Source organism: Eptesicus fuscus, chromosome 14, assembly GCF_027574615.1.
Source record: "Eptesicus fuscus isolate TK198812 chromosome 14, DD_ASM_mEF_20220401, whole genome shotgun sequence".
Classification (NCBI taxonomy): domain Eukaryota; kingdom Metazoa; phylum Chordata; class Mammalia; order Chiroptera; family Vespertilionidae; genus Eptesicus; species Eptesicus fuscus.
In genome coordinates, this window is record NC_072486.1 from 35,005,828 (window position 1) to 35,031,671 (window position 25,844).

The 25,844-nt window shown below is 35.3% G+C and overlaps 1 protein-coding gene across 1 annotated transcript in view; it reads left to right on the forward strand.

The window, feature by feature from the left end:
* CACNA2D1 (calcium voltage-gated channel auxiliary subunit alpha2delta 1) overlaps positions 1-25,844 on the forward strand; it is a 380,220-nt gene that overhangs the window by 232,418 nt on the left and 121,958 nt on the right. Inside the window, exon 6 of the mRNA XM_028158049.2 lies at positions 13,123-13,252. Coding sequence (XP_028013850.2) covers positions 13,123-13,252 — 130 coding nt within the window. The remainder of the gene's footprint in view (positions 1-13,122; positions 13,253-25,844) is intronic.

Here is a 25,844-nt window from a genome sequence, read left to right on the forward strand (position 1 = left end):
TGGATTTGAATCCCAGCTCTGTCATTTTCTAGCCGTATGATATTGGCCATGACACACAATCTCTGTTTTTCACTTTTTTTGTAAAATAAAGGTAATCATAGTACCTACCTCATACAGTTAGTGTGAAAATTAAAAGTAATTAACACATATAAAGCATTTAGAACATTTCCTATCCCATAGTCAGTAATACAGAAATATTAATGAGTATATTTTTAAAGAGAATAATTTTAATGCTATTACAATAAATTTAAGATTGATTTGAAATGATTTTAACTCAAAATGGAGCACGTTTGTGTGTATGCATTAACAATAATTAAAGGGTAATAGATTAAGCTATTTTTCATTTTATTGTTATGAATATAATTCTAGACTGGGTGTAAAAACTAAGACAATGCAAAACAAAATAAAAATCGAAGTAGCTTCTTCAAAAAGTATTTAGAATAAAAGGAACACAATGCTGAAATTTGTCTTGATATCAGTACAGGTTTGTATGTCCAGATTTAAAAGAAAAATTAATCATCAAAATAAGATGGAAAAAAAGGCTATTAAGCAACAATTATTTATGAAATTCCACTTTAAGTTTTACTTCATTTTGAAATTCATTTAGGTTCGTGGCTTGATGTTTTAGAAACATCTATCTCAATAAGTCCTTAGATTCACTCAAAATTAGCGAAGCAAAATCCCCAGAAGGCTTGAGTTGTGCCAGCAAGCAGCACTGTTAATTCCCAAAGCAAGCAAAAAGAATGCAGATCATTACAAACTCTTATTAACCTGATTCCAAGATCTATGTTTCTGACTAAAATCCAAATGAAATAAGTTTAACTTTGAATTCCCATGTCGATAAATTGAGCTGATTTATTTGCTACATTTTATTTTATTGATCATGTTAAAAATTTGACCCGTCTGGGACTTTTGGCTAGTCTGCCGAATTCCCTTGCATATTTATGTTACTATTTATTTTCTTAGCAGAGTCTTGTCTATGTTAAAATTAATTGAACACAATGTCCTAACTAAATGCCTTTTTAAAAGCCCAATCTTTCATGATCTTATCTTACTTTATATAAATAAATAAACCTCATTCTAGAAGGGATATGCATCAGTGATGAAATCTATTCTAATTACTAGAGAAGCAAAGTCTAGATTTCTTTCTAACTTTCTTTTTTTCACTATCTTATAGAACGTAGCCTTTATTTCAGGCTCTGATGACTGATGTTGAATCCTCAAATAGGTGATGGCATAGAGATGGAATATTAATTGCTTCTGTATAATAACTGGTTTAATCAGAGGTGTTTTTTTTTATGTGTGTATGCATCAAAAATAAATGTTTTAAATATTTTGGATGCTATACATTTGGATTCAATTATAATAGTAGTTAACATACATATTCTTATTCTTTAGTAGGCAGTAAATACTTTGTATGCAATGTTAGTGTTTAAAGTTCACACTAATCTATTGTGACACGCACTATTATTTTACTGATTTTCAGGTGAGACAAGTAAATCTTAGTGAGCTTAAGTCACACAGTAGGTATTTGATGGTGCGGGGCATTGAACGTGGTGCAGTCCACGTGGTCCACAGCAAGAGCAGCGTGGCATTGTGGGTACCCACGGGATGGAGAGGGCCCTGTAATGGAGCTGCTATAAATCAAGACTGAAGGTTAAAAATTTTTGGAGACGGTTTTGACTTAAAATTTTAATTGATCATACCTACCCATTATTCTGTCTATATTTAATGGTGATGTAGTTGGCTTGTATTTAATCCAGCCAGTTTCATCATTGACAGTGATTTGCAGTAGGTAAAATGAAATCTCTATGATTAAAAAAAGTGTTGGGCTTTGAATCATAAATCTCCACTGATCTGATCTGCTATTCCCAGTGATATTAATGCATGCAACCCTGTGTGAAATATGACCACATTAGGAGTCACTGGGAAAATTTTTGTAAAACTAATAAAAAAGGTAGATTAGATTCAATCTCTTCTAGTAATTGTACCTTATGCTTTTGGGGGCTTCTTTAAAGAGTTTTGACTCTATTCAGAAATTTTTAATACTTTACACACCTGGGGACATGCTCGTTTTGCAAGGATAGTTTAAACATTGATTCTTGGTTGTTTTTGTTGTTGTTTTTGGAGATTGAATGATTCTCTTGTAGATTTGCATCCAGTTCTTTCTTTCCAGAAGTAGAGTATGGCATATATATTTAAAACACAATGAATAATCATTAAATTTAGAAAATTCAGCGCATTATATGGGCATTATAAAGTTACCCTGTTGTACAAAGATGGAGACTGGGTTGTTTTAAACGGAATCTTCAACCATTTTTTGTTTACACATGCAAATTAGTTTTTTTTAAATGCATCTCCCTTTATAAGAATATTTACTTATAAGTTCAATATTTACTACTGAACTAATATATTTAAAAACCCCCAAAGAGACTTCTAAATCTTTGTTTAGTGAAATTTTACAAAGTATTTGTTTAAAGTGGCATATGATTAAAAGTCCCTAGATGAAAAAGTATAAAGGTTTTTCTGGATGCTAGTTATTAAAGGCCTTTGTTAATTATGATGACCTCAGTTACCATTGGAAATATCTCAACAGGCCATATGAACACATTACATTCTTATTAATAATAAATTATACTTAAAATAAGCCTTCTTGATAAATTTTTAACTTTTGACCAATTTGCCTAATTAAACAAATTAAATTGCTGATTTCACCTTGTAATGAGTTTGAAGAAGAGCTAATGCTGAGAATAAACAGAAGCATCATCTGTCATTTTCCTGTTGTTCAGTGCAACTTCCATTGGTAGAATTTCATCTTTAGTCATTATTAATTTTAAGATACTGTAAGCTACTGATCCATATGAAATAGTCTAAATCAGAAAAGATAGTATATAAATTGCATATAAAGTATAGCACAGTACATTGAAAGTGATGGTACAAGTGAGAAGGTAGCTACCTCCTTGTCAGTGCGTAGGTTTCCACTCTTTGCTGTGGTGCCTGGAGTGTATTAGTAGCAGGTGACTCCAGAGCAGCTCACACCCAGAAGGCAGGAGGAGAGGGAGTAATGTCAGTCCCTATAGTAAATATGGGGATGTCAGTCCCTATCGTAAATATCAGTAAACTTTCGCTTTTTTTCCTCACTTCACTTGCTATAAATAGGTACCAGTTCTGTTTTCTTTCAACCCTCCAATGGATCCTTTTAGATACCACTGATACATAATGTATTTATTTTCATTTAAAGTCTTATGAAAAGGAAGGACTTGATTATCTCTTAGGTATGTAAATGAAAGAATAAAACCCATGAATTGAAAAGAAAAACCTAATGTTTTAATTCATATGCACCTACAAATTGTCTGTTTGACTGATTGATATCTGTAGCTTTATGATATGAATGTATTGCCCTAAATTAAAAGGTAAATTCTCAGGGTTTGGTTACCCAGAGACTTTAGTGGTAAATGCTTCTTTATAGCAGCATCCCACCATTAAAATGTTCTTCCAGGTATTTGGCATTAAAAAAAAAAAAAAAAAAAAAGCTTTGTAGACAATTTGCTTTAAGTCCATAGATTTCAGAATTAGAAATTTTAGAGCTAGAAAGAACCTTACAGATCTTATTTCCCTCTATTTCTTATAAAAGAAAACCTGAAGAGACAGCAAGGATTCATAGAGTTGGAATGAGATTGAGAACCTAGATTCCTGACGGAGGCACTGTCTGTCCATTCACTAAATTGCTTCCAGTGTTTGTCCTAGAAAAAAGAAGCATAAATTTGGAGGCGAGGAAACATGGATTCACCTTTATTATTTACTCAACAAATAATATTAATATGGCAAGTAAAAACAGTTCGAAGTGATATGCTAGATGCTAGGGATACAACTCGATGATACCAATGAGGTTTCTTGCCTTTAAGGAGCTTAATTTTAGTGTACTGAGACAACAGAGATGGGCAAATAAAAAGTTAGATAACTAAAATGGAGCAGTGCTCTGAAGGTAGTAAGTAGGGTGACATTGTCAAGATTCTATGGGGGATAATTAGATGGGGAATGCCCAAGAGAGTATTCTTTAACTGAGACCTAAAGAACAAATTGGTGCCATGAAAGTAGACCAGGGAAAAGCATACCAAGCAAAGGGAACAACCAGTACAAGGAAGGCTAACCCAGCAAGAGCATGATGTGTGTGAGGAGCAGAAAATAGGCCACTGCAGCGGGAACATAATGAGCAAAAAGAAGCAGAATGGGAGGTCTGAGTGAGTAATCAGGCAGGACATAGATTGTAGGAAATCTTATAAGCAGGCCATCGAGGGGTTTTCATTTCACCATAAATATGGTGGGAACTTGGAGTCCTGAAGTCTGGGCTCTTGGACTATACCTGAGTTGTATAGGATTGGCTAGTCTTTACCTTGGATCTCAAGGGGAAATAATTGACCTTCCCATCTTGAAAAGTTTTTTAAAAGCCTTTTTGCTATGCCAGTATTTTGAAAAGTATATTTGTCCATTATAACATTTATAACACAAAATTTGCTTTTAATTTTTAGAAATAGGATGATCTCATTTCAATGTTTTTCATATCCTATATAATAAAAGGCTAATATGCAAATCGACCGAACAGAGGAATGATCAGTCGCTATGATGTGCACTGACCACCAGGGGGAAGACGATCAATGCAGGAGCTGACCCCTAGTGGTCAGTGTGCTTCCACAGGGGGAGCACCGCTCAGCCAGAAGCTGGGCTCACAGCTGGCGAGCACATCAGTGGTAGCAGGAGCCTCTCACGCCTCCGCAGCAGCCTAACCCGGCAGTCGTACATCCCCCGAAGGCTCCTGGACTGCAAGAGGGTGCAGGCCAGGCTGAGGTACCTCCTCCCCTACCCCTGAGTTCACAAAGAGGCCCAGTGCATGAGATTCGTTCACTGGAGAGGGGGGTCCCTCAGCCCAACCTGCACCCTCTCGCAATCCGGGACCCCTGGCTCCTAACCGCTTGCTTGCCTGCCTGCCTGCCTGCCTGCCTGCCTGATTGCCCCTAACTGCCTCTGCTTACTGGCCTGATTTCCCCCTAACTGGTCCTCTGCTGGCCTGGTCACCCCCTAACTGTCACCCTGCCAGCCTGGTCATCCTCTCCCCCGTGTCAGCCTGATTGCCCCCTAACTGGTCCCCTGCCGGCCTGGTTGCTCCCTAACTGCCCCCATATTGGCCTGGCCGCCTCCTAACTGCTCCCCTACTGGTCTGCCTGGTCGCCCCTAACCACACTACCTGCCTGCCTGATCACCCCTAACTGTCTCTGCTTGCCAGCCTGATCGCCCCCTAACTGTCCAGAAGGAAGTCCAACATCCGTAAGATGCCCAGCCAACCCGGTCTAATTAGCATATTACCCTTTTATTCGTATATATATATATATATATATATATATATATATATATATATGTGTGTGTGTGTGTGTGTGTGTGTGTGTGTGTGTGTGTGTGTAAAATACTATATGGTGCTAGGTCCTGGAATAGCTGATTCACTCATAATGTAAACTAAAAAGTCATCCATTTTATTTTGAGAATGTTCTCAGATTGTGTATTCCAACTTTTTTTTTAATGTTATCATTATAATAATTACCAGCAATCTCAGTATATATTTTTTGAGGATTGTCTATTTTTGCTCTTACATTTAATTTAATAAATAAGTTATTACAGTGATTGGTATCACTTTTGATTTAATTTAGTTGTTTTATGTGTTTCATATTCATACCTGTCTTTGACTCTGTCATATTCAGAAAATGTATATATTTTTTGCTTTAATATCCCCTACAGTTTTTTTTTACTTGCTACCTTTCTTTGTTATTGCACAGTTTAACCTGCTTACTGTTCCTTTTATCCAAAGTTGGCTTATTTCATACTGTTTCTACCTTTTTTTTAATGTATCATAATTAGTAGTAGAAGAATACATAGAGGCTTCACAGTGAATCTAATCTTTAAGAGCTAGAATTATTTCTTCAATTTTCTTTTGATCACTAATGTTATAAATTTACTTTTCATGTTATATTTAAAACAATCTTTTCTTAATTTGTTAAATAAATTGCTTCTGAAAAATTAATGCTATAGTTTTTCCATAAGGTAAATCTAAAGAGTTATATCATTTTGATTACCCAAAGAACTAAAGAAATCTTCTGAATTCATAAAAATTCAATTTCTTCATAAAACATATTATGATTAGCTAACCTCATGTTTTTGCAAGGATAATATGTCTATTAAGTTCAAAATTTGTTCTTATTATTATAATTTAGTAACACAAAAGTACAAATATTTAAGTCTTTAATGTATAATTTATTTAGTCATATTTTCCCTCTAATTCTCTTCATCCACTCAATACTTGTCAGATTATCCTCAAGAGAAAATAGCTTAAACCAATTAACTGAGGAGACTCAACAGTGTTCTTATTGCTATTGTAACTGGATTCATGGCTTAATATTCAGCCTGGCCTTACCACCTGCCCAGAACAACTATGGCTGATGAAGAAGGCTCAGCAGCTTTTGCTATTTATTATTCACTAATTGGGCCTGGTCAGCTGCAGTTGCTTTGGTGAATTTCCATTTCTAATAGATTCAAGTGATTTGGTAAAAGGAGGCTTTCCTTTGTAAGAGCCAGATCTGGTAACCAGCCTTAACTAATGGAGGATCACAGAATGCTTCGATGCCAGGATTGGACTAGTGGTTAGAGAGGCAACCTTACTTTTTAATCCACAGAATGATTGCAAGGCCCTGTTGTAAATAATATGCTTGTAATAGTACAAAAGAAAAGGATGGCCCTGGCCGGGTGTGTCAGCTGGTTGGAGCGTTTCGGGTTTAGTTCCGGGTCAGGGCACATACCTAGGTTGCGGGCTCCATCCCCAGCTGGGGCACGTAAAGGAGGCAAGGAGGCAACCAACCAATCCATGTTTTCCTCTGATATCAATGTCTCTCTTTCTCTCTCTCTCTCTCTCCTTCGCTCTCTCTAAAATCAATTAAAAAAACAAAACATAAAACAAACATATCCTTGAGTGAGGATTAAAAAAATGATTCATTTAGAGTTAGATATTTTAAAATATGCACACATACATACTGGATAATTGTGTACAAAGCAATGACCTCTAGGTATTGAAGAATTTGTCTCATTTCACAAGAGTTCATTCGTTTAACTTCATTAGTGAGTTAGAAATACCAATTGTAATACTTACATAAAGAGTCACTCAAGGATCTCAGTGTACCATTCTTTTTTTTTTTTTTTAATATATTTTATTGATTTTTTACAGAGAGGAAGAGAGAGGGATAGAGAGCTAGAAACATCGATGAGAGAGAAACATCGACCAGCTGCCTCCTGCACACCTCCTACTGGGGATGTGCCCGCAACCAATGTACATGCCCTTGACCGGAATTGAACCAGGGACCCTTCAGTCCGCAGACCGACGCTCTATCCACTGAGCCAAACCGGTTTCGGCGAGTGTACCATTCTTATTCATATCAACTACTTTTCTCAATTTTGGGGGACACAAAAAATAAGAGCGAGCAGGGGGAGAAGATAAGCCTAGCCACAGTATGATTGTGAACCAAGTTTCTCAATGAGCACATTTAATCTGAATTATGCAATGTGATTAGGCTAGTTTCTATTGCAACTTAGGTAAAATATATAAACTTTAAATTTCTGGACATTTTCCTTTCAGCAGAAGTAGTTTTAAGTTCACAACATGCAAAAGTAACTATTGAAAATAAATGTGTTATCATAAATATCAATTCTGAGTGTTTACTTCAAGATAAATATATTAAATATGCAAGAGCTTTTCCTGTCTGTCACAGACTTGTCATTGTGACTTTGCAAATTAAATTTGCTAATGCGTACTGCTTGGAAAATTGAATGACCTGCCCATCCAGCATTGGCCTGTACGATGTCTCTGAGTGATCTAATCTATTATTTAATAACTGAAATTATATTGAGACCAATAGTCTGAGAAACAGATTTCTCATGTTTCACTTATGTGTTTTACCAAATGCATTTGAATACATTTGAGAATCAGTTTGCTCATTTCTTTGTAGACTTCTCTGTAGGATGGTCTGGAGAATTCAGAAGAGAGATTTTGGGGGGAAATGTTAAAAAGGAATATAATAACTTAAACAAGGAAATGTTAATTCCAGGGGAAGCATTTAAAAATTTTAATTAACACATTAAACAATATATGTTAAGTAGCTTTCCCCCAATTTCTTTTTCATTAATTCCTTTATGTATAATATTTGTTGTATTTTAATTATATAATGACAATATTAATATAGGTATCTGAAACATAATATAAGTTTAAGAAAATAAATGATTTGCATTAAAAAATTCTGATATTTTCATGAAATTATTTCAATTTATGGAGACTATGAAATGGAGGACGAGAGAGAACAACAGTATTAGTTTTCCTTAATATATTTAGCAACTGCACATTAAAACTAGTCTTGATACAAGTTAAGAAGTACATTATTATTTTAAAGTTATTTATAAAAGCCCTTTATATGGTGATTTAAAAGTAAAAGAATCCGTATAATATATATTAAAATAAATTAATATATTTAAAATTGTGATTTTTTAGCTATGAGAGGATTCAGAGGAAATATAAGAAGCAATTTTCACCTTAGTAAGATAATCATATAATGCTTAATAGAACTTCAGAAAGAAATTCAAAGAAAAATTAATATTTTTCTGATTAAAATATAATACATGCTGCTCCTTGTATTATTCTAAAAAGCAAGAGAACACAAACATAACTATAGTTATAACTCAGAACTACAAAACTAATTACATTTACTATGTAATCATCCATGCATATATCCATTTACCTCTCTTTCCTCTCAAAATAAATAGGCCTTTTCTTTCCTTTTTGCTGAATATTTACTTTTTAAGCTTTAGATAAGTTTAAACAAATATAGTATATATGTATATTCTCAATGCAATTACTCTTTTATATTGTAGCTGTCATTATTATTGTGACTATTTTATTATTGTTAGGCATTTAATTTATTTCCCAATTTAGATATTAAATGGCATTTCTATAAACATTAATATCAGTAAATCCTCCTCATTTTACCAAGTAAATATTTCTTGAATGAGCGAATGAATGAAATATTTGCACATTTCCACATATTCCTAACTTTAATTCATAGATGTAGTTCACTACCTTCCTATTGGTTTATTATCATCTAATCCTACTTTTCTATATCTGAACTTTGCTAGAAATAGATGTAAATGAGATTTCTTGAAAAGATATGCTTACAAAAATAATGTGTCCTTTTCTAAAATTATAGAAGTGGAACTATAATTTTCATAACTGAAACTGACTTTTTAGGTTGTTTAGTTTGAGGGTTCTTAATTGAAGATAGGAGAGAGAATTAGAATCAACTGAGAGATTCCTACAAAAGACATGCTCCCCGTTGGGATGCACTGCTTTATTGGTGGGGGCGGAGGCTCCCCAGGTGATTCTGAGCGTCCCCCGGGTGAGGAGCACACCTGCAGCCCAGAGTCATTTATTTGTAAGTCAAAAACAGAAGCCCAAGGAACACTGGCCAGCCTGCGTTCCAGACGTTACTAGTGCAACAGAGTGGAACCAGATCTCCTGAGGTCTACCCTTTCCACTCTGCCTTTTATGGTATTTTGTAAGTACCGTATGTTCTTTGTAATGGGTATTATTTTTTTTTTTTTTAAAGAACTTTCAGGGTTGTATAAGCTTGAGAACACTGGGTTAAACAGTTGATTTTTTTAGTGAAGCTTATTTCGGAAGCTTTGATATGCCAGTGTGCTTTGAAATACAATTTTCTCTTAATAGAAGAATCTAACAGGCAACATTTTCCCAATTTAATTGTGGATAGAGCTAACCCCTAGGGCAGGGGGGGGACGTCCTGCCTGCAGGCCATATAAGCCTCCAGAAATCATTTGGTCTGGCCCTGCCAAGGCATTCGGGTTGAGTTCATTAAATGTTTGACCAAATACAGCAGGCCAATTTTTACATGGATAATTTTGTATGGCCCTCGAATGATGTTTGGTTCTTGGCAGAGAAAAAGGTTCCCCACCCCTGCCTAGAGTATCATGAGGGACTGTTGTCTTTTGAAACATCCTTTACAAAAACATTACTTGCCATATTGCCATGTGTATGCATGGTAATACTAAAACTGCCTTCTACATGGAGGGTAGAACATGTTAGGTATCCATTAATATGCTTATTACTGATCAATCCTAATTTTTTCATGAGTGTTTCTACTACATAAAAATGTATGCCTAGTTTAAACTACTGATATTTTAAAGCAGGGGACTTCCATTTGTAGTGTTCATCAGAATCACCTGGAGGTTTGTTGAACTACAGATCGCTCAGCCCCTCCCGTGGTCTTTCTTACTGACTAGGTCCTGGGTGGGGCCCGAGAGCCTGGGTTCCAAAGTTTCCTTGGATGCTGGCGCCGCTTGTCCAAGGACCGCACTTTGAGAAACCACTGCTTTGAAGTAAATTAGTGGAGACTTTTCACTAATACAGAACGTTTGCAGCTGAGAAGAAGAATATCTATTCGTTAGAACCCTCTTTACATTCACATTATTAATGAAAGTAGTTTGTTTTAATGTACCTTTCACTTACTCATGTCAATAGTGCCCAGGAATAGACTGGAGGGTGAATTTTAAAGTGTATTAAAATTCGCAGTTGCATCCAGTGCAGATCGTTTAGTTTGAGGGTTCTTCATTGAAGCTAGGAATCTTAGAATCAACTGAGATTCCTTCAATGACATTCTCCCCATTGGGATGCACTGCTTTATTGGTGGGGGAGGAGGCTCCCCATGTGATTCTGATTGTCCCTCGGGTGAGGACCACACCTGCAGCCCAGAGTCATTTATTTGTAAGTCAAAAACAGAAGCCCGAGGAGCAGTGACTGGCCTGAGTTCGAGATGTTATTAATGCAACAGAGTAGAACCAGATCTCCTGAGGTCTACACTTCCCACTGTGCCTTTTACGGTATTTTGTAAGTACCGTATGTTCTTTGTAATAGGTATTACATTACACGCACTTCTGCTTTAGAAGAGTGTAATTTGTGATTTTCGCATGTAGGTATGTTGCTAAATTTTAGACTTTCGACAGTGTTATTTTGCATATTCAATTTGTTAATGGAGGGGTGGCTTTCACATAAATAAAATGTGAACTGTTCCCAAATATTTTTATCAGTGACAAATTTTACAATTCAAATTGTACATACCCACATGTGTGTTCATACACACACACAGTCATACCTAACTTGACCAAAAATTTCACAATATATTCTCTCTTATATGTGGAGTGTATGTTCATATTTCTTTGTTTCATTTAAAAATGATTTGGTCATGACCTATTAAGTTGATTTTATTACCTAATGATGGATCAGACCTACAGCTTTACAGAAATTAAAAAAAAAGCCGTGTTGCTCATATTTGTGTCTAAATAATCTTTTCAATGTTAACAATTTCCCTAGAGAAAAAAAAAATACATAAGTGTGGTTGTGTGTGTAGGAAGGTGTTAAAATATCTCTAGAGCCATATGGAAAGTTGGATACTCACTTCTTTCTAGACCTGCTGACTTTATATTGTTAACACATCCTCCCAACCTCCTTCTGAAATCTTCTGGTTGTCCTCTTAAGTCTCCCACTGTTTATCCTTTGCATACTGCAGGGTGCTGCCAAAATAGTCCAATGTTGTGATTTTTATTTCCAGTTTTGTTTTAAGGAGATTACCTTGGGAATATGGAAAGCATTAGTCTCTAAAATGAATGAGCTGATAGTACAGGTTTGAATTTAATGAAAAAAAGAATTAGGGAAGAGTTAAATAACTATATTTGGACTGGAAAAAAAAGGTTAACACAATTAGTCAAAAACAATTGTTCTAGACATGTGTTTTGAATAAATGAGTGAGATTCTTAGATTTTGTCAGGGGAGGGCAACAGGTAATTCAGTATCTAAAGCATAGTTCAAAGAGATAGACAATTCATCTTCAACCTAAACTCCTGTGGGACTTTCCTAAATCATTATTGTCTCTTGGCTCCGACCTTGGGAGACAAATTGCTCCAGTTAGGATTTTATTGTACTTAGAGTTACAATATATCTCTTCTTTTCTAGTATACTTTCTTTTTTAAAACAAAATATCATGCCCTAGCCAGGTTGGCCCAGTGGATAGAGTGTGGGCCCACAGACTGAAGGGTCCCGAGTTCAATTCCAGTCAAGGGCATGTACCTTGGTTGCAGGCCCAATCACCATATGGGAGGCAACCAATCAATGTGTCTCTGCCACACTGATGTTTCTCTCTATCTCTCCCCTCCACTCTCTAAAAATCAATGGAAAAATATCCTCCAGTGATATTCTGGGCTAGGTCCATGAAAATCAAATTGACCTGGGCTATGGGGGGAAAAAAAATCTCATTCTCTTGGGAAACATGCAAAAGTCAAGGGAGCATGACATAAAATAACTTCTCAATACTTCCTTTTTTTTTTTTTGTCATGTGGACCATTAGTTGTCAAACCCAGAATTATCTTCAACTGTATAATATAAATGTGGTAAGATAAGAGTGCAATTCCCTCCAAGGGGATAGTATTTGTTGTTTTTTTTTTTTAATATATTTTATTGATATTTTACAGAGAGGAAGGGAGAGGGACAGAGAGCTAGAAACATCGATGAGAGAGAAGCATCGATCAGCTGCCCCCTGCACACCCCCCACTGGGGATGCGCCCGCAACCAAGGCACATGCCCCTGACTGGAATCGAACCCGGGACCCCTCAGTCCCCAGGCCGACGCTCTATCCACTGAGCCAAACCGGCCAGGGCCAAGGGGACAGTTTTAATTGGGTTGTATTTAAAGACACTTATCCTGTTGTTTAAATGTACATTTTGAAGTGTTAGCTGCTGGTAAGCTCTGGTTCTGTTGGGATGATCCTGAGGAGTGACTCAACCATGGAGGAAATTAGGAGAAAAGTTAGGTTATACTGTGAATAAATTGGATGTCATCATGGTACTCTATTTTAAAATATTCTCTTAGTTCCTTTTTTAAAGAATATGCACTTGACACACGATAGGAATGTGAGAGCATCTGTGTTAGCATAAATTGTAATATTCTGTTTGTTTTTGTATTTTTCTATACAGCCTGAAAAAAATGACAGTGAGCCAGGCAGCCAGAGGATAAAACCTGTTTTCATCGATGATGCTAATTTCGGACGGCAAATATCCTATCAGCATGCAGCAGTCCATATTCCCACCGACATCTATGAGGGCTGTAAGTAAAAGAATGTGAACAACAGTTCAAATACCATGTTCTTATCTGGCTTATGGAGCTAATGTGATACTGTTTATTTACATGTCATTTAAGAGTCTGTGTCAAACTCTGGTTTGTGTAAAAGAAGAAACCTGATTTTCATGAGCTGTTTATGCTCAGATGGCCTCACTGGAATAATGTTTGTAGGCAAGTCTGCATCCATGGAGATGTTCTTCTACTCTAGTGTTTAGTAAATAATTCTGCTTTTCCAATTGACATCAATAACTTAAAAGTATTAGATATATTCTTTAAAAATCAAAACTATGTCCCACAAGTGCACACATGCAAATATTCTTACACAAACACACAAACCGGTAAAGGAAGCGAGATGTATATTTTAGACTCCATTTCTTACCACATCTTATCATGCTTTTAAGTCTCTCTCACTCCCAATATATTGTGGGCTCAAGAGAAAAAGAAGTGTTGGGGAAAGGAATAAACAAAAGACCTAAGGAAGCAGAAAACCACTAAAGCAGTGGTTCTCAACCTTCCTAATGCCGCGACCCTTTAATACAGTTCCTCATGTTGTGGTGACCCCCAACCATAAAATTATTTTTGTTGCTACTTCATAACTGTAATTTTGCTACTGTTAGGAATCGTAATGTAAATATCTGTGTTTTCCGATGGTCTTAGGCTCTATAGCAGCGTTTCTCAACCTGGGGGTCACAACCCACAGGTTGAGAACCGCTAGCAGGGTCACCTAAGACCATCGGAGAACACAGATATTTACATTACGATTCCTAACAGTAGCAAAATTACAGTTATGAAGTAGCAACAAAAATAATTTTATGGTTGGGGGTCACCACAACATGAGGAACTGTATTAAAGGGTCACGGCATTAGGAAGGTTGAGAACCACTGCACTAAAGGGAAGATTAGATTGAGAAGGCTTCACTGTAAAGAAGGGAGGGGGTAAGTTATATGGGAAGATGCAGGGGAGCAAGCTTGGGTCAGTGATGTTTCTCAGAAACACCCACATGGAACCAAGGCAGAGCCTGGGAATTCTCACTAGGAAGTTCCCTACGGACGGCCCAGTCATCTTCGAGGACTAGCTGTGACCCAGAAAGCAAGGTCTTTGTTCAGTGGTAGCTCTGGCTTCCATGATATCCATTCCCTAACCAGCTTCCTTTCATGCCCCCTCATACCCTGCCTTCTCACGTAAACTGGTAAGGAGGAGAAAGAACCACTTGACATTTTTAAAGTGTGTTTCCTGTGTTCCCCGGAATCAGAAAGGCTCGTGTTCTGAGTATGTGTACCCAGGTTTCTGGAGCCAGATGGCCTAAGTTCAAATCTAAATTTTACCAATATTGTTTCCTTAGGCAATTTTTTTGATGCTCTGGGCAAGCATTTTCTTACCTGTAAAATGGGGGTAAGTTTACTAACCCAAAAAGTCATTTGAGGATAAAGTAAAGTAATATATATGTTTGCAGTACCAGGCTTGTAGTGAGTTCTATGTGTTTGTTGTTATTATCAATTACAATTAAAGTTTAGAAACAGGATTAAGCAGAGGGACTGATATTGTAAATTAGCTTTTATTTTTTTCATCCACTGTGAGATTATTTGTTGTTTAAAAAGGAATTTTAAGTACATGTATGATTCTTTTCATAACATAAATTTCACCTATAAAATATTGTATTCATTCATTTTGTTTCTTTTTAATGTTTTAAAACATGCATGTTTTCTTCTTATCAATTCTTATAAGATGTTAAACATACAATATTTCTCTACATATAATAGATACAGAATGGTGTGTATAGGTAGTTTTTGATGTTCCATCCAAATTAAACATAATTTGACTTCTTTACAACCAACTTACCCTATTAATTGCAAGTCCTTTGAGAAATTACCTGGGATTTAGATTCAGATTTTTTTTTAATCCCACAATTTTGTTCTTTATCAAAAAGTTATTTAAGCCCTAAGTGGTTTGGCTCAGTAGATAGAGCATCAGCCTTCGGACTGAAGGGCCCTGGGTTTGATTCCGGTCAAGGGCACATGCCGGGGTTGTGGGCTTGATTCCCAAAGTGGGGCTTGCAGGAGGCAGCCAATCAATGATTCTCATCACTGATGTTTCTCTCTCTCCCTCTCCCTTCCTCTCTAAAATTAATAAAAAATATATTTAGAAAAAAAGTTATTTAATATTTGCAATTATATTTTGTAACTACTATAGCAAGCCACTATTCAGACAACACCCAGCTCTATGATGATATTTTTCACTTAAAAATATTATTTAATTCACCTTATTTTGTTTAAATGTTTATAACCTGTTGTTTGTTGGGTATGTCAACAAAGTAATGATCTTATTTCTTTATCTTTTTATTGAATTTACATAAGAATAAACTGGGTGAATGGATATAGAAATTCTTAGTCAAAACATATTTTTTGTCAATACTGTGCATAGCATGGCTCTGTTTTTCAACTTGCATTAGTATGTTGAAAAAAATTGACTTCAACTTGATTGTTTTTAACATACTGGGAAGCTTCTTTGATTGTGTTTCTGTTTTGTTGCCTCTTATTTGAGTTTTCCCCTTATTTCTGAAATTCAGTACTTTATAAATGTCAACAAGATATTCAGTCAATCATTTTTTTTTTCAAGTGTTTTAACATGTGGACACTTTGTTTAAAATATATATATTTACATGGAAGACTTGTAGGTAAAATTTAAAAAAAATTATTGAAACAAATGTAGTGTGACCAGAACCCTGCCTAGCTATCCCTTTATGTTCTTTAATAGAACGTATTAAATACACAAAATATTTAATGAGGCTCTTCACATGCACTTCCACAGTCTTTTTGCCACTCTGTAGATAAATTTCCTTGAAGTTCAGGCAGTCCAGTAGTGCTTATACAGAAATCCTCAAATTTTCTGTAAAATTTTCAGTGAAGAATATCAGGACTACTTAACACATTTTTAAAACAGGTTTCTTGCCCTAGCCGGTTTTGCTCAGTGGATAGAGCATCGGCCCATGAACTGAAGGGACCTGGGTTGGATTCCAGTCTAGGCTCCATCCCCAGCCCAGTGTCTGGGAGGTAACCAAAAAGATGTTTCTTTCTCTCCGTATCTCTCCATCCCTTCCACTTTCTCTAAAAATCATTGGGAAAATATCCTAGGGTGAGGATTAAACAAAACAAAACAAAAAGAAATACAGGTTTCTTTTTTATTCTAAAAGCTATGTGCCATGGTGGCAAAAATTTTAATATTGCATAAATATTTAACATGGAAAATGAAAATCTCCAATGGTATCCTCTCCTGAAGCTAATCATGGTTAACAGTTTGGGACTTAGTCCTTTAGAATATTTTTAAAATTGCCGACATTCACTAATGTAATAACTCAAATGGGTTTTTCACACTGTTCTTCAGCTTTCTTCCCCACACCTGCCTTATAATGGAGAGATATTTTTGTTAAACTATTAAAAGGCTGAAAATAAGAGGAAAATTTCTCTTCAGGAGTAGGTTACCCAGAGAATATAAAAACAAAGTTACTTTGCTTAATTTTTCAATGGGATACTATTCTTTAGAAGCAAAAATAAGTGAAAAATGCATTTCTCATTTTTTACCTAGATTACTAGAACCCAAACTAATTAGAACATAATTCAACAGTGTGACAAATTACCTTGTGTATATATTTTACAAATACCAAGGGTTAGTAGACTCTATAATTCCATTAACCTGATTAATAATAACCTTTTTTAGAGTTTACTAGTTGCTTGACTTCATGCTAATAAACTTCCTTAATATATTTTATTTACTATAATTTTGTTAAAATAATTTTGAAAAGGGGGAAACTGAAGTGAAGTCTTTAATGAAAAACCACAACATTTGTAAGAAATGGTGTCAGATGTCAAATAAATTATAATTCTATCTTTTATTCTTTTAATAACTATGAGAGATAATATACCTGATATTTTACTTTTGAGTTAATTTTGACTTGGTTATATTTTGGAGCCAGGATTGTCCCCAGAAGTTAGTAATATACTTACATATGAGAATCTTCATTTTCTTACTATTTTGCTCTATTTTTTTTAGTTGAAATTATGTTCATGACTAATGTCTTCATCTATTTTATAATGTCATGAAATCTGACACATAAAATAAGTCCATGAATATATTTTTAAGATATTGTCACATAATATACACATTTCTTTATTAAAATATTGTTATTGATTTTTAGAGAGAGAGAAAAGGAGAGGAGAGAGAGAGAGAGAGAAACATCAATCAGCTGCCTCCTGCACCCCCCTCAACTGGGCGTGTGCCCTGTTGGGAATCCAAAGGCAACCCTTCAGTGCATAGCAGGATGCTCAACCAGCTGAGCTGCAGTGACCAGGGCATGTACCTTTTTTCAATATCTTACAAGGGCTTTGACTTTGTCTAAATGTTTTTTTTTTTTTATAATTTCAAATAAACTATTTGTAAACAACTGCAGAAGATGATTTTAATCACCTCAGAAAATAAAAATACGGCTTTACTTTGAAAATTAATAAAAAAATACTTAGAGTTTTTCAGAAGTCATAAGACACTTTGGCATACAGCAGACATCTTTTAAAAAAGGAAAAGAAGCTCTGTCTTTGGATTATTTATTTAGTCCTATTTATCTTAATATTGGCTTTTCCTTCTTGGCTGAAATCTCATCAATAAGACTCTGACCCTTCCCGGCCTGTACTCCTTTAAAATTCATATGCAGTGTTTTGGGCTGTGTGAGTAAATGACACAGAAGTAAAATCAGGAATTTTAACAAGATCGTAAAATTTTAATAATTACTGGTAGTTTTTATGCAGTCCATCACAACATATTAGATTTACAGTATTATTCTAGGTTTCTGAATTTAAAAAATGTGAAAGTACAATTTAATTGAAGCTTAACAGAATGAAACAGCTTCTTTCACTTAAAGACAGTTGTATAGCTACATTCTCATAATAAATCTCATGTTCTAATTTCCCAAAGGCGATTACTTTAGTCCCTTGAACTGAAAAATGGTCATTTTTGCTCACTGATATATTTAAAATTGTATAGTATATTTAAGTAAAACCCTATCTGAAAGTTTTCATTTTTGAGAATTTCACAAATTGATACTTTTAAGTCAAAGAAATGTCAAAATTCATAAGATGTTTAGTAAGAGATCATATACTATTTCAACCAATATTCTGATATGTAGAACAACTCAATCAACATTCTTATTAAAAAAAAAAAATAGAGCATGGCATTAGTTCACAATTATTTGTTTTGCACAGAAAAATAGCCAAAACACTACCATGAACATATATAAGCATTAGTAGTTTGTACTGTGCTGCGAATCCAAACCAGAAGTGATCACAAAAAATATGCCAGGCAAGCCCAAAAGCCGAGCTCAGAATGTCTATCAATGTATAAGGAGTTATGTAAACAGGAATTAAAAAAAAAATTATCTGCGTATTTCCCTCTAGTATTTCTATCATCTGTTCCTAATTTTAACACTGAATGATCAGAAAAAACACACCAAAAAACTAACTTGCATGCATGGAATTTATTTAATTAGGAAATAAAAATTAATAGTGATGGAGAGCCGGGCCAGCTGCTGTGGCTCAGTTGGTTGAGCAGCATCCCATGCACCAAAACGTTGCTTGTTTGATTCCCAGTGAGGGCCCCTTCCCAGGATGTGTGTTCATTCCCTAGTTGGGATGTGTGCAGGAGGCAATGATCACTATGTCTCTCTCACATCCATGTTTCTCTCTCTCTCCTCCTTTCTTCCTCTCTCTCTCTGAAATCTTTAAAAACATATTTTAAAATAATTATGGAGAAAGATTTCAAATTTTGCCAAATTGTACTTTAATTTAATTCACTACTCTTTAAAGATCCTAATAATTTTATCTTAGCTCATTTGCTTTTTGAGATAATTAGATTAATATATCAGAATGTCATTATAAAAATTTATAATAAATAGAAAATTAGAAGGAAGTGTATAGACCTAAAAATATACCAGGTTTACACAATATTGATAGGCATGCTTCCTTGGGCTACCACTTTTGTCCAAGGTCACACCACCCCTCCTCTGTTCTTGCTAGAGTATCCAGTATAACATTTTTATGAAGGTAAAACAGATTATGTAATTTCTCCTATAAAAACATCACACTTTCCATTTCCATTATGAACTAAAGGTTTGTGTTCTCCCCAAATTCATATGTTGAAATCCTAACAATGTGTTAGTATTAATGTTAGAGGTAAAATACAGATAACATTTTTGCTCTTAAACTATTACAGAGTCCCCCAATTCTCCCTGTAAAGGAAAAACATGACTTTCTATATTACAAAATAGGATAAAGGAGAATATATAAATTTACAGTGATACTAATGCTATATGTATGTGTGTTCATTGAATATACTAATAGTAAATATATAGTAAACTAAGTGAATATACCAATACTGACATATTACAAAAGCAAATGAATATAAAGTTTATAACCTGAACTTTTAACATGCCAGGAAGCTTTATCATACATTATTTAATAATATTTTTTGAAAATAACATTTTAATATTATATGTTCCATAGCTAATTTATACTGTTGTCATTTTATCATGGTAAATAAATACAGCTCCATATCCCTTCATAATTTCCTTATGATAAAATATAAGACTTTAAAATATTAGGAAGTCAAAACTATTGATAATTTTTATTTATATTGCAGGTTAATACAAATTTAAATTTATGCTAGCAGTGAATCAGTGCCCTTCTAACTCCAACATTATCAACATTGAATATTACCTCTTAAATAATTTCTCAGAGTGTAGAACATTGAATATAAGTTGGATTAGTTTACTGCAAAATATTTTTCCAGCTATTACATCATATATTTATTTTTCTGCACTGGTTTCTGTAGTTGTTTTCTTTGCTGGTATTTATGATAAATATTAATTTGGATCAAGATACAATTATACAAAATGTTTTTAGCAATAATAGATTCTTAAATCTTGTGTTCATTGTTGTTTTTTAACAAGATAGTTTACCAAAAAAAGAAAAATGTTTCTGCAATTCTGGAGGTGCATCATTCCAGTGCTACAGAGTTGTATGCTTAACTGCTAAAAAGGTCAATGCCTTAAATAACTGTCAGTAAAATGTTACCATGTTTATTAATATACCAAAGTGGCAAAGCAGCTTTTCTTATTTTAAAATCCTATTTCGATTACACTGCCTTGGTTCCGAATCAAGGAAACAGAAATCTGATAAGTGCTAAGAAAGGGAACTCTTAAGAAGCACAATTGATTCTGTAACAAAGTGATCATCCCATCACTTGGGGGGGAAAAGAATTAGCTTAAATAATTAACATTATATCTTATTAGGAGTAGGGCAATAAAATAATAACATCATAAAAAATACATTGGAGACAATCCTGACGTACAAAATGTAGATTTTAGGCTGGGGTGATTTGATCATCTATAATAACAAAAGGGTAATATGATAATGAGACCGGACGTCTACCAGACATCATTCCGGATATCCTTCCTGATGAACCTGGGTTGGAGGGAAGCCAGTCCGGTGGGGAGGAAGGCCTACTCTTGCATGAATTTTCATGCATCGGGCCTCTAGTATTTAATAAGAATGGCCTGAAGATAAATTCTTATCTGAGGTAAAATTTGCACTTACTTTCAATGCCTTACTGTATGTAATACATGCATTTCAGAAAGAGTGTTATAGTATTTATTTTTCTATAGGAAAATGGTGAACACAGGTAAACCCAAATGATCTTACAGATACTGGCTCTTTAATTCATTTAGGACTGTAGAGTAACAGACTAATTAGTAATAAAAGTTTTATGGGCTTTCTAAATTGCTATGGACTGAATTTTCCACAAAAAAGTCATGTTGAGACCCTAACCCCCAATGTAATTGTATTTGAAGAAAGAGTTTGGTGGTAGAAGGTGAAAGTTAAATGAGGTCATAAGGCTGGGGCCCTAATCTGCTACTATTATAAGCAAAAGCCCATACGTGTACACACAGAGGAAAGGCCAGGTGACAAATAATATGAGAAGAGAGGTGTCTGCAAGCCAGGAACTGAATAGGCAGTCACCTTGATCTTGGCTTTCCCAGCATCCAGAATGTGAGAAAATAAATTTCTGTTGTTTAAGCCACCAAGTCTGTGGTATTTTGTTACGGCAGCCTGAACTGACTAAAACGCAAGTTTATTTCCAGAGGAAAAATGCAATAAGCTTCAACTCTGGTTTAAAAGAATAAAGATAAAACAAAAAATGAAAAAGTTAAGTTGGCTATTTCATACTTTATCTATCTATCTATCTATCTATCTATCTATCTATCTATCTATCTATCTATCTATCTATATAAAAGCCTAAGCGACTGTCGCAACCGAAACAACCGAACAGACAACCGAACAGGCTGCGTGGGGCGACCAGGCAGGCAGGGGGGCAGTGAGGGGCGACCAGGCTGGCCGGGGGGGGGGGGGGGCAGTGGGGGGCAAATAGGCCAGCAGGAGGGGCAGTTGGGGTTGACCAGGCCATGGGGGGGGGGGGCAGTTAGTGGTGATCAGGCAGGCAGGTAAGCAGTTAGGAGCCAGTGGTCCCGGATTGTGAGAGGGATGTCCGACTGCCGGTTTAGGCCCGATCCCACAGGGCCTAAACTGGCAGTCTGACATCCCCCGAGGGGTCCCAGATTGGAGAGGGTGCAGGCTGGGCTGAGGGGATTCCCCCCCCCCCCCCCCAATGCATGAATTTCGTGCACTGGGCCTCTAGAATTAAACTATATGGCTTAGAACTATTTGGCTGGAAATTTGTATTTGCAAGCCTCCTTTTTGCATTTTAATCCAGAATCTTGGTTTTTGCACTTCCCTTCAAAGGGATTGGTTTTCAATGCTCACCAAACTCAATAGATAAACAGACTTGATTGGAAAGACAATTAATTTGCAATTCTAGGCATAAATACCAACAATAATTAGTTTGATGATTTTCATGGAGAATTCCTTAAGTTATTGAGTGGGTATGTAGGATCTGCAGACGTAGAAACTGAAAATTATAGTTACCGAAGTCTGGTTTTGTTCATTTTTAAGAGAGGGCAGAAGAATATGGTAACAGTCTGATAGTTATGAAGTCATGCTGACAAGCATTGCTGTTGTTTTTACCAGTCTGTGCAGATAATGTTGTCCTATGCACATTGCAAATTGATCACATTTTAGAATATTCTACTGGGTGAGTTTGTGAAGCATTCCAGTTCCTGAACTGAAACTTGAGGGATACTTTCACTCTCATAATATTTAGAATTATAAAACCCCTCTGATCTCATTGAAAATAAAATTGTTAATTAGTTTTTGAGATAGCTATGATTACAAGGTCCACTTCGCTCTTTGGTGTAGATACCTATTTATGGTGGTTGCATCAGTCTTCTGTATCACCTACCATGTGAACTACTCCAGAATGGCACATTTTCTAAATATTTCTGTAGGTAAAAAAATTATATCAAGATTCTTCAGTGGGTTAATGGTTTGCTGGCCAAATAAGTTCGGGAAATGTTGTATTTTATAGTTCCCTCTTTGGAGATTCATAGTACACATTACCTTTAACAGCTCAGAGAAATTCTGCTAGAAAGAAACAAAACTCAAGTTGTTTTACCCGATGTTTTTTTCATATTTTTTGGCCATGTAACATTACCATCCCACAAGTATATATTTTATTTAATTTACATCATCACTCTAAAATAATAAAATGGCCTTAGTCACTTTTAGTCATAAAAACAATCACCAAAAAAAACACAAAAAACAATGTTTCCATTCAGGAATGACAATGTCTGTTCCCATGTAATAGGAATCTCAAATTTGAGGTAAGTGTTGCCTCTTCTTCCCCACCATAGATTAGAGGTAATGAAAGCCTACAATAGAGACTGGGCAAGGGGCGGGAGGGCATTCATAAGCTGCTATGTGAATTTTATCCCCATCCAGTTGAAGCACGGTGGGGAAGGGAAGGTGCAGGATGGTCCTGGGCTGGGTGGCTTAGGGCAGGGCTGGGTGGATGATGGGTCTTTAAGATAATTAAAATGACTCTTTCTCTGGGGGACAGATCTTATGGATTAGAGATTTCCTGCTGGGTTCTTCTTCTCTAGTTCCTTTGACCCAACAAGCACACATTTCTGTACTATGTGAAAACTTGCTGCTACTTTGCCTCCATGGCCCGGCGTGGCATTTTGTATTGACTTCTCCAGAACAACCTAAGGTCCTGTAGAATAGTGACATCCTTCATACTTCATGCCAGCTTTAGCAGATGCTACCAAGTCGGCCAGAATTTAGACATATGATATTACATGGTTCTTAATGTTTTACTGTATATCTCTTGTACTATATTTAACTACAAAGTTTATTTCATAACATTGCATATTTGGCCAAATATATAAGAAGTGGCTAATGGAAAGGTTATTTTTAGGAGGCACATGAAGGATATTCAGTGAGAATACTTAGAAAAGTTTTGAAGAATCTGTGTCACAATTAATATTGGTATTGTCCCCATCTTGCTCATCTAATAAGGATAATGCCCATATATATCACCCATATCTTAGCACTATGTTTAGCACGCATATACTAGTAACTCAGGAATACATCTTTCCATGAAATATAGGAGCTGACATTTATTTCTCAGCGCTTTTTCTTAAGAGGCAGAACAAACATTAAACAGTATGTTAATTAAATTTTCTTAATTTCTATTCATATTTTGTTAGTAGCAATGTTACAAAAAGAACAGTCTTTGAATTATTTTATACTATTGCTGAACAAGAAATTCAGGCATTTGTTAAAGGTCCAATTATTGCTTTATTTCTTATTGTGTAGTGGGGATTACAAATTAAAATGTACTGTTTCTTTGTTTCTAAAAAAGAAATTAAAATGGGAACATAGAGGGAAGACATGAAAAAGGATGTGTGCACAATTCAATGCCTCTATAAATTGATAGCTGGAAATCAGAAGTGTACTTGGCCAGCTTTTTGTGATGGATATAACAAGTGACAGGCCATTCAAAGGTTGAAGAAAAGAGATAATGAAATCTTAAATTAGAATAGCTTCCAAAACAGACTGACAGTACTGTTCACAGCAAATTAAAAAGGGATTGACAATTGGAGAGAAAATGAAAGTATGGAATTTGAGATGAGAATATTTTAATCATCTGGCATTTGCTTCATGGATAAAATCTTATGCAGATTTCTCCCTAGAGACAAAGGGGCATTTAAAAGGTATTTCTACAATCCTGTAGAAAAAGAGAAAGACTTTAAATAGATTAACTATTTCAAAACTTCTTGGTCTCAAGATACAAAGATCAGATTTTAAAAGTATGGGGCTATAAACTATGCTAGGATTGAGATGGCATCTTGTCAATTTTTATTGTGATTAGAGAAAATAAGTCATATATAATTTTAACTTAATGAATAATACCTGACACTTTTTAAAAACACTGCTTGAGGTATATCACATCCTAAAGGTAGTCCCAAACCTTGCTAATTGGTTCAATCTTGTGTACAAATTTGTTTTTACTTGTTTCTTGCAAATAATAGTAACTAGAAGCTGTGAAGAAGTTCATTGTAGGCTCCGATGGAAACTGGGGTCCTTTATTGTCTTATATTCATCCAGTCCGGAGCATGACTGAGGAGCTGTCCCATTCCTACCCTCTCAGGTCTCTGAAGACCAGTTGTTTCTGTACGTTCTTGGCAGGGAAATGCATTGGTAATGATTAGACCACTCTTGGTATAAAGCAAAAGTCCCCAGGAGAGTTATAAGTATTTAGTGGGAAGCTTTATTTTTGAAACTAACCTTGTATGGGTTTGGCATCTTGTACTCTTAAAATGGCTTCTCTATTTAATCTTTATCTTTTGTAAGTCACAGGGCTTCTTCAATCCATAGAACATCCTCATTCCAGAATAATTTAATTCTTTGCCCCTCTTCAGTTATCAGTTTCTTCCCAAAGCTACAAAAAAAAAAAAAAAGAAAGAAAAAGAAAAAGAAAAGAAAGAAAAAGGCAAACAAGTAAATGACAAGAAAAACTGGTCTCAATCATTTTTTCCTATATGTACACCACACTTTTCAATTTCCAAGAGAAGGGCTGATGGGGGGAAAAATCAATTTTCCTCTGTATTTTATTTGTCATGTATTAGTTTTTTAGGTTCTCAAATTTAAAATAACATATTTTTGTTAAAAATGTTTTCTCCTTATAAATGTGAACAAGTTTTATGCAATACTTTTGCATATACATTAGTTATTGCTGATATTTTGACCTTGCAACTTCTTTTTAGAATTACGTTCAATATCAGTTTTCTAGTCAAGGAAAAACATTAAGTAATTACCATGTTAAAAAAGAATAAATAAAACAGTCAGACTTTTTAGAATCACACTTAGTTCTAATGGAGTTATAGCTGGTGGACTTTATTGGCCAGCATTAGACCCTCTCGAATCCTCTTTTCACCCAGGACCAGAGGGGTGGAACCAGAAGGTCCCTGGGTTGAATGAAGACATACTACAGAGCCTACTCCCTCTCCCACACCTGGACTGCACCACCTACAAGCAGTATGTTTGTAGGATGTGAGAGAAACAGACAAGTAAACTAC